The 13,544-nt window shown below is 41.4% G+C and overlaps 1 protein-coding gene and 1 long non-coding RNA gene across 2 annotated transcripts; both read left to right on the forward strand.

The window, feature by feature from the left end:
* Nucleotides 1-1,110: 1,110 nt before the first annotated feature.
* On the forward strand, nucleotides 1,111-6,023 carry pim3 (Pim-3 proto-oncogene, serine/threonine kinase). The gene is made up of 6 exons (XM_028044032.1): nucleotides 1,111-1,600; nucleotides 1,732-1,841; nucleotides 1,928-1,978; nucleotides 2,131-2,494; nucleotides 3,324-3,500; nucleotides 4,037-6,023. Exons 1-6 carry the CDS (start codon nucleotides 1,513-1,515, stop codon nucleotides 4,237-4,239), a joined length of 993 nt encoding a protein of 330 aa, XP_027899833.1. The 5' UTR covers nucleotides 1,111-1,512; the 3' UTR covers nucleotides 4,240-6,023.
* A 2,383-nt stretch (nucleotides 6,024-8,406) lies between these two features.
* Nucleotides 8,407-11,890, forward strand: LOC114160712 (uncharacterized). The gene is made up of 3 exons (XR_003598837.1): nucleotides 8,407-8,649; nucleotides 8,797-8,856; nucleotides 9,579-11,890. It is a non-coding gene; the product is annotated as an uncharacterized LOC114160712 (long non-coding RNA).
* The last annotated feature ends 1,654 nt before the right edge of the window (nucleotides 11,891-13,544 follow it).

Raw genomic sequence — 13,544 nt, forward strand, 5'->3', positions numbered from 1 at the left:
ATCAAAGGTACCACAAGATAAAAAGTGGAAAGTTCACGGAGAAGCAAGGCCACGTGCAATGTTTGACATTAAAACTGGAAAGTTTACTTGCCGGAATGGACCAGCTGGCTCCTCGAGCGCTCTGATTACATTCCCATGTGCTTGCGCTTATTGTTATGATGCTGTGAGCCGCTGGTGTGTTTTCATACTCCTGCCTCTGAACGGCGCGGCGTTCTCCTGCAGCATCCCTAAAAATGCCAAGTAGCGCATTAAAGATTCATCCATAAATATTCGAAAGGAACACACATGAATCGACGGGAAATGACGGTGCGTTGTAGCAGAGAAATTGAGAAAATTGGAATTTGATATCAAAGACAACAGAAGAATGAATATACCTCAGTTTTATGCTTCTTTTTGTACTTTCTAATACTATGCAATTAATATTTAACGATACTAATCACAAAAAATAAAACGTAACTAACAAAAACTAAATAAAATCTAATTAATAGAAAATATGCCCTCACACTTGTTAAGACAGTTTAATAATGTCTAAACTTTCGATTAATCTCAAAACTCAAAGTGCAGTTCCAGTCAATGGAATGTAAACACAAACAGCCGTAGTGAGCGTCAGCAGATCTACCTTCACAGCTACAACACATACAGCAAGCTGCCATAGTTTGTGTTGTGCGTCTTCCTGCTGCAGAGCACAGAGGAAAGGAGAAGGGAGGGACGGAGGGAGAGATGGAGAGAAATTGCCGCCACGTGCGCTCAAACGACTCCTTTATTATGAAAACTTTTTCTGGATTGGTCGAGATACGAAACACTGTATTTATAGACGCTATCTAATTGGCTGTCTCCTCCGAGTCGATAGGATAACATAGCGCGCAGCCTCCAGACAAGGGATTCTTGGGCGTCTCGTACTATGAGAAAGTAGTGCGTCTGAAAAATACATATTTCGAAGGAATATTTCCTTAAAAATCTATTAAGACCTATGAAAATTCACATATAGTCAATTTTAAATTTTATTCGCCAAATATTTTCAAGCTGTGTTTTAAAATTTGGGTGGAAGTATTTGTTGTTGGAGCGGAGGGATACCAAGCCTCTTGGTTACGCGTCAAAATATTGGCTTGGGAAGACCGCGCCAAAGCACAGACAGCGGCCACTCTCCGGGATAATAACACACCGCAGCGGCCCCTTTAAACTCACTGTACACTTTGTACTCTCATGCTACACGTCTCTCCACACGGACTTTCTCTTGATTTACAAGGCGGCTTGTTTTTTGTTGGGAATACTTGACGTCGAGACACAGGAGTCGGAATTGATGCCGGTTTTCGGGAAATAGTGTGCGACTTAACGGTCGTGACACGACTTTCTCGTCGGGCACCGCGTGCGGCGGAGTTGGCGCACAGCTTGGACTGGACTGCTCGCGCGGTCCGCAGCGCCGTTTCTGAGCCCATCGCTGTTCTTGCTTCTGGTGACTTTTTAGAACAAGCCGAACAGGAGTCGTTTGCGCCGGCATCGTTCAGCTCGAATATGCTGCTGTCAAAGTTTGGTTCATTTTCGCACATTTGCACTCCCTCGAGTATGGACCACCTACCAGTGAAGATCCAGCTCCCGCCCGGTATGTCGCCGCTTCGCTTTCCATATTGGATTTCTCCTACCAAGAAATAATTATTTAAGCGAATCTGATTCACTTTCAACCGATCAATAGGTGGAAATTATTCTCATTTCCCCCCCTTTTTTTACTTGCAGTCAAAGTGGAGAAGGAGCCTTTCGAGAAAGTTTACCAAGTGGGCTCGGTGCTCGGCAGCGGAGGGTTCGGGACGGTGTACGCCGGCAGCCGGATTTCTGACGGCGCACCGGTGAGGATTTCACGACGGGATTTTAGCGCAGATAACGTGGATTTGAATGTGCACTTTTTAATGTGTGGGCTTTCGTGTTTTTCCAGGTCGCTGTGAAACATGTCGCGAAGGAGCGAGTAACAGAGTGGGGCACAATTGTAAGTGTGTGGTTTGTTTTGGTTCCCCCACCCCACCCCCGCCTTGTGTTGCAGCTGGGTGCGGGCGTTAATGTTGTTATTATTACCTGTGTTGTACTATTGTTATTAAACGACGCCATTTTTCTTTCTTTTTTTTTCTTCTCTTATTGCAGAACGGAGCTATGGTGCCGCTGGAAATCCTGCTGCTGAAGAAGGTCAGCTCGTCTTTTCGGGGAGTTATAAAGCTGCTGGACTATTATGAGCGTGCGGACGGCTGGCTCATCGTCATGGAGAGGCCGGAGCTGGTGAAGGACCTGTTCGACTTCATCACCGAGAAGGGAGCCCTGGACGAAGACACGGCGCGGGGCTTTTTCTGCCAGGTTCTGGAGGCGGTCAGGCACTGCTACAGCTGCGGAGTAGTACACAGAGACATCAAAGATGAAAACCTGCTGGTGGACCTACGCACCGGGGAGCTCAAGCTTATTGATTTTGGCTCAGGGGCGATTCTCAAGGACACGGTCTACACTGATTTCGACGGTAAGCGACGCTTGTTACTATTACGGGATGTCACGGTGCTTATCCGTGGTGGGATTTCATGAATATAATTATTTTTTTATGCCTCCGTGTGGGCCGAGTTGTGTTTTTGCCCTTGATGCTCCGGCCGTGCTATATTCAGACGCGGAGGCGGTAACGAGGCTGTGACGCAGTGATCCGTTTTTGGTCGAGGGTCTTCCTCGCCAAAATCCCCTCGTGCGCATTAATATTAGAAATGCAAACCGGATGATGATGATGATGATGCTGCTGCTGCTCCAGACAAATCTCAGTGAATATTTACAGAGGTGACTCATCGATATTTTTTTTTTTCATGTTTTTTTTTTTTAATCGGTGACGCATTAATCTCTCATGAGCCGGATTGTACTTTAATGTTTCCGGTCATGATGTTGTCATGGCAGCCTGAGTCACGGTGTGTAGTGGTGTTGTGGATCTAAGGTCAGTGCCACCTAACATCTGTTTGTTGTGAAACTAGAGTCGAGGCTTCACGTGATGGGCTCACGTTGCTTTAGTTTTTTCCAAGCGCGCCACAAGGGGGTGGCACAAGGGGAATGGCCACCCCTAGGAATTTGCATAATATATTTTTTAAACGGAATTTAAGAGATTAAGGTGAGATTACGCTTCAGAAAGCTGCAGTTTATACATGCCACAGCTTGTCAGTTTTTATTCCACTCACCCAAAATCCTGTCATTGCTTGCGCTGCTGCCTCTTTTTTTTTTGGGTGTGTGTGTGCGCGTGTATGCACACTGTGATTCTGTTTTGTGGTTTTTGTGAGCCGACACTTTGCTTACGCTACTCCTCATTCAATCCCCAGGTACAAGAGTCTACAGCCCGCCAGAGTGGATCCGCTTCCACAGATACCACGGCAGGTCGGCAACGGTGTGGTCGCTAGGCGTGCTGCTCTACGACATGGTGTGCGGAGACATCCCCTTCGAGCAAGACGATGAGATCCTCAAGGGGAGGCTTTACTTCAGGAGAAGGATCTCAGCTGGTGAGTGTATACAAGTGCATAGGTGGACTCTGTTGCCCTCTAGCATTATTTAGTGGTATAGCAGTCTACTACATATTATAGATCCATCCATTCAAAGGTTAATAATGACAGCCCTCTTTCTTCAACAAGAGAATTACTTTTTTTTCTTTTTTCTTTTTTTTTAGAAGTTTCTCCATACATTTCAATAATGCAACATCTGCTTTGAAGAATCTATAATCAGTCTAAAATTCAATTCAGATATGACCAGTCTAATTAGAACCATTTAAGTCCAATGTATAAGTAAAGCATTTATTCCATTGGGAACTTATTATTGAAGGCAGTTCAGACTCATTTAAAATTGAAATAAACCTTAAGTGGGGAAACAGGAATTTTCTTACAGTTCTCCCCATAAAGTGGACACACCAGTAAGCAAAAAAACAGTCATTTCGGTTGCCTCTCACTGACACAGTGGCGCCCTAGGTGAAGAGCCACGCAGTAAATTGCTAGTAACTTTTCCACAAGCTTATGTTGAACTCAGCTGATGTTTCCTCTTGCAGAGTGCCAGCAGCTGATCAAATGGTGCCTGGCCCTGCGGCCCTCCGACCGGCCCACTCTGGAGCAGATCTGCGACCACCCCTGGATGAGGAACGCGGAGGAGTCGCCCAAGTCGCCAGAGGAGCCCGCGGCGGGAGAAATCCGCCTCAGAACCATCGACACGGACTCTTCGTCAAGCACAAGCTCGAGCAAGGAAAGCCTCTGAGCGCGGCTCTGATGGGACTCAGTGGACTTTGTGAAGAAATAAAGGGGAGATGGGGGGTGAGGGGGGTGAAAAGAGGGGACAGACAAGGCCTTCTGCCCACCCAGAACTGTCAGCGGCCATGTGCTTCACTCATCTGGCCCAGAGAGAAAACAACAGGAAATAAGAATACTTTCATTTTTTTTCCTCTTTTGTAGGGAATTTCTTATTTATTTTTGTTGGTTACACTTTATCTTATTTGTCCCCATCCCCCCCTTTTTTGTTTCAATTCAGTTCATTATACTTGTTTCCAAATGGGGAACATTTTGCTGTTTGGGTGGTCTTACCAGCACTATTTATTTTCCCTCCCTTTCTTTATATTACTAGGCAGATATATATGTATATGTATGTATATTGATACATACATATACATATATAGAGCTGGCAAGGCCCTCCTATTCAGACTGCTCTCATAGAGCTTCGAGAAGAGTTTTTATTTAAATGTTTTAATTTTGGAGTGCCTTTTTTTTGGAAAGCTGCTTTTCTTGGGGGACTTTTTTTGTCAACAACCAACAGTGAGGGTATGGGGGGGGGTTACGGCCTGTGGCGTGGTGGTTAGATTGTCTGTGCTGTGATGGAAGAGGCTTCAAGAAGTATATATTTTTTTTATTATTATTATTTTATGTGACATTTTTGACCCCCCCTTCTCTTCATCACTGTAAGCCAACGCCTCCTGATCTGAGAGGCGGAGGTGGAGTTTAAGTGGAGAGAGGATTGGGTGGGGTTCTTGAGGGGTTGCAGAAGGGGGGGGGTGGACTGTTTCTTACAACAAAATACTTGAAAGCACCTCTTGTCGATCTCTGTAAACGCTGCTTATTCACGCTATAGCCTGAACAGGTGTTTTGTAAACCGAATCCTGTCTTTTCTGAATGTCTACGAAATGTCAATATACACCTTCGTTCTCTCCCCTCCTGCCCCCCGCGCTCCATCTTTTCCCTCCCCCATGCCTGTTGCAGGGCGAAGATGGGGAGGGGTGCTGGTACTTCTTTTTGCCTCCCACCATCTCACTGCTTGACACCACGTGCCCACCTTCCTCCCGCCCCTCCACGCCCCGGGCCTCCCTAAGGGTTTGGGGGGTTTAGATGCACAATCAATGCAATATTCATGGGTTCAATTGTTTTTCTTTTTTTTTTTTCCATCAAATATTGTACAGAGTATTTTTATTTTATTTTACCATCCTCTTTTTTTTTTTTTTGTGTGCGTGTAAAAAATTTTTCTCTCTCTTCATTTGCATTTAATTTATTCATAAACATGTAGACATTCCACACTCTGTGGCTATTTATTTATTTATTGTCTATGCTTAAAAATCCTCCCTGCCCCTCCACAAACACACAAAGATTTGCATAACCCACTTGGCCTTTGGTTTGCATTCCTATAACCTATTTTTACATTTCAACTTTTTTTTTTTTTTTTCTGAGATGTTGAGGATGCACTGAAGCAGAATAAAAAGACGTTTACTTAAATTTAAGCAGAGCATTTGAATGTTATTTAATTTACTTTAAAGGAATAAAAGTCTGTTGGTAATGTTAAATGACTACGTATCAGAGTAATAAATCTGGTTTGTGTACTGTCCAGGTTAATTTAAGTTCTATGGCAAACTAAACAATAGGCAGAGCATTTTTTTTTGTTTTGTCACATAGCCTATAAATGAGACATTTCACTTTAGCTGTGTGACCTGTGTGAAGGATGGATATTGCTATTTTTTGATACAGAAGTTTCAATTAAACACCCATTTTTATGTACAGAAATCGGTCTGGTGTCTTGCTGTTTTCTTCCCAAACCAAAAATTTGTTTTGTCTCCTGTTTCTTTTATACGTGACTATTAGATTCTGTTGAACATACATTGCTGGTTACATTTACTAGCAACCACTCAGGTAGAAAAATGGCCTTAAAATAAAATTACCTTGTCATACAGTTGAATAATCGCACACTGAAAAGTAGATTTGTATATATATTTACACTTTTATCAGTGTCTAGAGATGTTTTATTTGATCATTTATTGCAGAGTTGTTGTTTTTTAAGTTTAAATATGAACTGACATGGGACAATTTCTCTTTGCTGCTCTACCAAAAAAAAAAAGTAAGACAAGTGAACAAATCATTAGATGTTTTCAAGATATTTTCAAGCATGGAAATGTCTACAATAAAATATTTACATCCATAGACCAGCTCATATCTATAGACTACACCAACACATAAGATAAAAAGATGTGTAACTGGAAACTTAACAGGAAGTGTGTGATTCAGAAGATGGGACTAAAGATTTGACATAAACAAAAAAAAAAATGTGGAAAATGTCCTCATTTTCACTGTTGGGTATTATGCTGTGGGCCTGTTTTTCTTCCAAATGACATAGAAACCACACTGGACGGCATTCTGAGGTTTGAATTAAAATTATTATGAGTCAACTCTCATAGCATGTAAATGATATCCTTACCACCGATTTCTTTTTCTTTAAATCCAAAAAATATGGAGAGAAAATAAAAATAGGCATGTATAAAAATGGATGGATGTCTCAGACGGATAGATGGATGGCTTAATGGGCTTAGATGTGGATGAGAGAGTATCTATGTAACAGTTTTTCCATTTAATGCCTTCTGCATTTCTGCCTGCTGCCCACAAAGAAAGCACATGTCATAATAACCCGGACTCTATGAGTAAGAGGCCGATGAGTGGGATTTCCAGGAAGCAGGAGTGAAAGTGAAATGTTTATTGTTTTTTTGTGACCTCTGGTAAATTCGCGATGTCATGTTACACCTTCATCTTGCTTCTGGGAAATAATCTTAACCCCTCCTCCTCCCCACAACCATCACCCCATTTCCAGCACTTTGTCTCACTTCCTTGATTTCCCACAGGAAATGATCATCTTTGCTTACAGGAGCAGTCTGAAGCGCCCTCCTTGACGCATTTGCATCCGTTTGACTCCTTCCTATTCAGCCGGAGTGAAGACATATTGGTGTTTGAGGACTTGACAAGACGGCTGGTGCTCCAATCTTCGCAGGCGTCTGACTCTCGGCGGAGTGTTGGTTTCATGTATAGATAAGAAGTACGGTTTCTTTCAAAATTACCACTTGGACCATACACATGGATGTAGAAAACGCCACTTAACACTACCTTCCAGTGCACTTCGCCTAATTGTATGTTCTCTGGAGTTCTAATGAGCTGCCTTTACTCAAGAAGGAGAGGAGAATATAAAGATTGTGGGCATGAATGTTGACAATTTGAGGCTTTAACTCTGGCCTGATAGTTCATCATTAGTCTTCCCAGAAGTAACAGACCAAAAATACATTTCTTTTTTATCCAGGTCGTCACAGTTTGCTGGAATTTTGACCACTTCCTCCTGACAGAACATTTGGATTGTCCCTGGCGGTAAATTCAGGAAAAGTTTTAATTATGGAACTTTTTCCTTCAATCTTTATTATTTATTCTTGCATGAATGCCATCCAATGTAAGCCCCTCTCCCAACCAATCAAAATGCAGCAACTCATCTGAGGTAGAATAATATGCAGTGGACACTCACAAAAGTCTCAACAACAAGCATTGATTGCATGTGGCATGCATAAAAATAGAACATTTGTTCAGGGCATAACTGAAATAACCTATTCCATCTGGTAGACATCTGCGCCCCTTTGTAATGCCACCCTGAGCAACTGCCCACATGGCTCACATTAAAAACTGATACTGTTTACATTTAACATCATAGAGGTAAAAACAAATCAAACAAACCACGTGGAATATAGCATTATTTCCCTTTCAAAGACGGCATATTGACTAAGAAAAGTGAGCCTCCGTAAATTAAGGCATAAAAATGCAGCCATGGCAACATATGTCTTTTTCCATTCAATGTGCACGATGTCTTCCAAGCATGTATGTCTTTCGATGTCTTTCGTCACCCTGTGACGAAAATCAGCCGGAGTACGTTAACATCTGTGTTTCTATATGCATCCCCACTAATCCTCCATTGTCTTTGAGTCTTGGGGCTTATTGACATGCAAATGAGTGGCAACTTTTCTTCATTACAAAACCCTCTTCTCTCTACTGAAGGCTGCCGCAGGTCCTCACCGTGGAATCCTCATTAAATGTGGCGGGGCTTATTCCTCATGGTTGTCTCCATTAGGGGAGCATCATTAGTCTCTGGTACATTAGTCATGGCACCAAGGGGGGTATTTGAAAAGTTTACGTCAAAAATTCTTGCTTTATTTCTTATGTATTGCATCAAGGTAAAGGAAATTATTTATTCAGTCATTTTCACTCGACTCCACCTGTCCTTATGCAGTGCCTTGCATTTGTCAACCATAAACTTTGATGTAATTCAACAGGATGAATTAAGACCAACACAAAAATGTGCAAAAATGATAAAGTACAGGAATTACAGGTTTGGGTTTCAATATCTGAAGGGTCTATCTATTACAGGGCGCTCTGCGTTTCTGCTGACTCGAGGTTGGCCAGTGTAGTTCAAGTTTAGTAATTTTTCCCGTTCTGCTCTTTTCATGTGCACTGACCGACTGAATTGTGGACTCAGGGAGCCTTCAATGAGCGACAGAAATGACCACTTATTGAGAAATAGCTTGTGGAAATCCCGGTGAGTGAATAACTTAGCTTAGCTCGATAGCTTGTGGCTAATATATATAAGATTAAACAACCTAATGCAGAGATATGTCTCTAAGTAAACTATTCTGGAGTTTGTCGAAATTTATTTTAATGTTTTAAATGCTTTGGTGTGTTTTACGTCATGTACCGTCAGAAATAAGAGTAGAAATGCTACTGGCGCTAACACTACTGCTAGCACTAGCCACGGTGCTAATGCTAAAGGCCCGTATCATTTTTCACAAGGCTAAAATTAGCTCTACAATCACAGAATGCTTTTGGTATCGGTTCATTAAAAGTGCACACAGTAATAGTCAAGCCATATTAAAACTACTATAAGTTGGTTTGTTTAAAATAATATGCTGAAGTGTTAAAAATTTATTAATCAACATATTAGAAGCAATTAGAAGGTAAAATGTTTCATATCCCTGGTTTGTAAATCATCCTAAAATTGATTTTGATTAGTTACAAGTACCGTAATGCATTGCATGTTTACATTGTCAGTATGTTTTTAGTTTAACATTCTAAATAATTAGAATGTTAATTCTAATTATTTAGAATTAACATTTAATATTTAGCTTTGCTAAACTTAACAGTTTAGCAAAGCTAAAGTATATAAGGAAAAAAATATGTCAATTAATGCTCTTGAAAGCAAGCATATGAAATCTGTAACAACTGAATGGAAATAGAATGACTTACTTTCTGCTCTTTATACAGATTGGTTTTGATTGTGATGCCGAGCCGCCCCTGTGGACTGTGGACGGGTGTAAGCGGTGTGGCCAGCCGGGACATCAGAAGAACCTTCACAATGTGGAAACTCCATTTTGGGTTACAGATAAGATTCCATACACAGCACGACCCGGTAGCAACGTTGCTACAGAACTGAAATCAATTTTTATTTTATTTTTTCAAGAAGGGAAAAATAAAATAACATTTGTAAACAGAGCCATCATAGCATTCGGTTAGTGTAACATATCATTACTCTTGGCAGAGCCCAGTAGATGTCTAGTGGCTGTCCCAATACTGGTTCACTTTAAGTGTGCTACATAACCAATTGTCTTCAGAGGTCAATTGAAAATGACCAAGGTTGGTATCTGTAATTGGTGCATTTTGGCGCAGTAAGTCTACAACAGACTACTGTGGATGATTTCTTCAGCAATAGTTTCTACTGTAAGATACTTTCATAGGTTTTCTGTCCTGAAGTTCAAACTATCCGAAATGAGAACCAGTCGTCAGAATGTCATCTAGATTCCAATGTCAAAAATTCCTTGAAGGACTGGGTTCAGTAAGTTGAAATTTCAAGCATTCAATTATGTATCTCTGCATTCTCAGAGAAACCATAATCCATTTTTATCCATACTTCATCAAAGGGCAGCTAAATGACAAATACAAACACAATTAAGTGACAAAATATGTAACTGTTATGTCAATTCTGATTAAAAGAATACTTTCTGCCATATTTTAACCAAAAGGTATGGCTAATAAGATCATCTGTAAATGTTCTTATATTGAAGTTTACAAAATATGAGGATAGAAGTTGCAAGCACCTAGATTTAGCAGGAAGAAGCTACATTTCCAAGTATTTTGCTTAGGACTCTATTTTAAATTTAGTCAACAACACAAGTAAAGAACTTCCTGAAGGAATTACAAATAGCTATCTGGTGAAAGACGTCCCAAGATGACCTTAAGATGACAACAAAATGTCCCTAAAGACATTATAAAATGGCACATGGTTTGTACCAATTGCCTCTGTAGAGGGTACCAATTTAAACATTGTTAGCACAACATGTCCCCAGACTTCAGGTTACAGAGAGGGCACATGGTTAATAAGAAACATCCAAAATGGCAGGTTCAGGATAACTCCGAACGAAGTGTATCGTAACCTATCTTGGGTACAATAGAGCCCCAAGGTGGGTTTGAAATAGCTCACAGTAATAACAAAATGGTGCCAAGAAATGTTCAAGATCACTGATTCTTAGTACAAAATGTCATTGAGGAGGGTGGAAAATGACACATGCTTGGTTTGAGGTGTCCCAAGACAGAAAGCTCGTTTTTATACCCAAGAGCTGTGGATCAGAATTTTTTTTTTTTTCCAAAAGTTTGAAATGGCGAGGGGGTGAAATGACAAACGCCCCTCTGGAATGCTGCTGAACTGGTAACTGGACTTCCAGGAACTCCTGTAAATAAAAAAGAACTATAAATTTAGTAGAAAAATGCATAGAATTTTTTTTTCTCTTGCAAAAGTACATTTAAAGTGCACCTACACAAAGAACGAAAGACATATTTGATAGCTAAGCAGTTTCCTGGCCTTTCTAGTCTGTTATTTACAAAAAGTTACTGATAATTCTATGAACATGCTTGTCTTACAGACATAGAGTTGTATAAAGTTACTTTAAAACTTTAAAATCCATTCTAATTCCTTAAGAAACTGTGGCTCTTTGAGCTCAGTTTAAAATGTGCGTAAAGTACTCCAACTTGTCAGCTGTGTCTGAGGTCACTGTTTCAATGGCTTCTATGTTGTATTTGGTACCGTCTGAACAACACTCCTACATATTAAAGCTGTCAGTGGTGGCTGGGGTAGGTGACAACTTGCTAGACAGTAGTGGAAGACGCCAGATGGACTTTGGGCCTGAGGGCCCGGATGGGCACAGATGGGTGGGTGGGTGGCACCCACACAGCCATCAACGCTGCCAGTGCCAGACTAAGACAAGGGGAAAAAAAAGAAAAATGATCAGACCATTGCTACTGATACTATCCGCTCATGACACTTTTTTCTATGAATGTGTGTTCACAAATGTGACCTTTAAGTAAGAAAGAGGAACGTGTTTGGAAGTCCACTCTTTGTAAGATTAGGAACTTTCTTATATACTTTTGGGTTTTAAATGTGTCTTGCTGTAAAATGGATGATTTCAATTAGTCTGGAAATGGCAATTCCTGTATGTGTGCTTCCATTGCAAATGTGCGCAAAACTTTATCGATATTACGCTAATGTAAAACGTAAACACAATTTCGCAATTGTGGTGTTTCAAATTAAATCACATTAAAATCACATGTGAATGACTTTATAATTGACTAAATAATTGACATCCCGCACCATCATCCTCTTATGACTTCCTGTTGTCTTCTTTGTTTTTTCTGCCAATAGCGACATCCGGTTGTTGATTACATGACTCGTGTGATGCAAAAACAGTGTTTCCATTGTAGTCTCGCAAAATAAGCGAATTTCGATATTCAATATTGTTCAAAAATTTTGCTCGTTCAAAAATGCTATGTTTCTACTAAGCAACTTTATTTTCGGAATTCCAATTTGTGCAATTATATGGTCAATGGGAAGGCAGCTACTGAAATCCTTCTGAGGTTGATGAGCAGCATCACTTACTTTTCCAAGCCTATTGCTGATGACTTTCCTCCGTGACATTGTGATAATACATGCACCTGTACACTCCAGATCAGGAAGCTGTGGACTCACAAGTTTACGATCTGCTACTCAAGTGCTCTAGCTGCTGCCTTCTCTCCTGAATTCATAGAAACAGCAATGGGAAACTTACCTTTTCTCAGGACTTCTTGTTTTTTGACGACTTTGCATATTATGGCCCCCTTTCTGCCATGTGAACACTTTGTCCTCAACTGCATGTGCTTTTTGGCGATTTGCATGTTGCAAAACGTCTTGCTGCCTTCTCCGGAGGTCTCCTGCTTCGTTACCCTGAGCAGAGCCTCCACGGGGACTTTCCACAACTCGGGCACGGAGTTCATTAAAACGCTGCGCCCGTGCCAGAGAGGAGAACCTGGCCACCCGGCTGGTGGGAACCTGCAGCCACTGCCGCGCGCCGTGAAGGCACTCATTGTTCTCGGCTAACAGGACACGGTGTAAACATAGGAACAGAGTGTGTTTTAGGAAAGGAGAGTCAAGTGGAGACTTTCACACGAGCGGGCGAACATACACACACACACACACACACACACACACACACACACACACACACACACACACACATTCAACTCGTCTCAGAATCTGAGACACACAAACAGATTCCAGAGATGAAACAGAAACCAGGCAACAAAGTCCGAGTCGAGCCTGAGCACTCGGCTGCTGTTGCCAAGATCCCAAACAACAACAACAACTGCAGATCACGGCAGGTGAATCGAGGTGACTGCAAGTGGACTCTCAAAGTCAGTGATGAACAATTTGTCCATCACGTCTGATTATGAGTGGTTGTGGAAAGGGGAGGGAAGGCAAGAATGTGAGAGACAGAGAAAGGTGAAAGGAATGAAGGGACTAAAAGGGGATGAAAGAGAGTTTTCACGGTTGCATGCTGCAGGAAAACAAGATGGAAATCTTAATTGCCAAAATCTTGTAATGTGATCAAAAGAATCATTGACCCGGTGCTTATTTTCCCCTGCAGCTGTTATCTGTTTCTCCAGCAGCATGAGAGAAGGCTCTTCTGCTGATGAACTGAGACCCCGTCTTCAAAAATATTTGTCTGAAACCGGCAAAGCTTGTTGTTTCAGGTTGGACTGTAACAAGAGTCATCGGGTTAAGCTGTCCGCCCATGTTTGGAACAAATTTGTACAAAATGAAGCAAATTCTGACCCAGTTATATGACAGCAAAAATAACAAAAAAGAAGAAATTTCTTTAAAAAAAATGAAATTACCCCTATTGGAACAACTTTGCACTCCTCATC

The sequence above is a fragment of the Xiphophorus couchianus genome, chromosome 17 (assembly GCF_001444195.1).
Source record: "Xiphophorus couchianus chromosome 17, X_couchianus-1.0, whole genome shotgun sequence".
NCBI classification, from domain to species: domain Eukaryota; kingdom Metazoa; phylum Chordata; class Actinopteri; order Cyprinodontiformes; family Poeciliidae; genus Xiphophorus; species Xiphophorus couchianus.

Excerpts from the sequence above, each read along its gene's own strand:
- pim3 (XM_028044032.1), top strand. The coding sequence starts at position 1,513 with ATGCTGCTGTCAAAGTTTGGTTCATTTTCGCACATTTGCACTCCCTCG. Across the intron at positions 1,979-2,130 it reads TAACAGAGTGGGGCACAATT|AACGGAGCTATGGTGCCGCT; the intron begins GTAAGTGTGTGG and ends CTCTTATTGCAG. Across the intron at positions 2,495-3,323 it reads GGTCTACACTGATTTCGACG|GTACAAGAGTCTACAGCCCG; the intron begins GTAAGCGACGCT and ends TTCAATCCCCAG.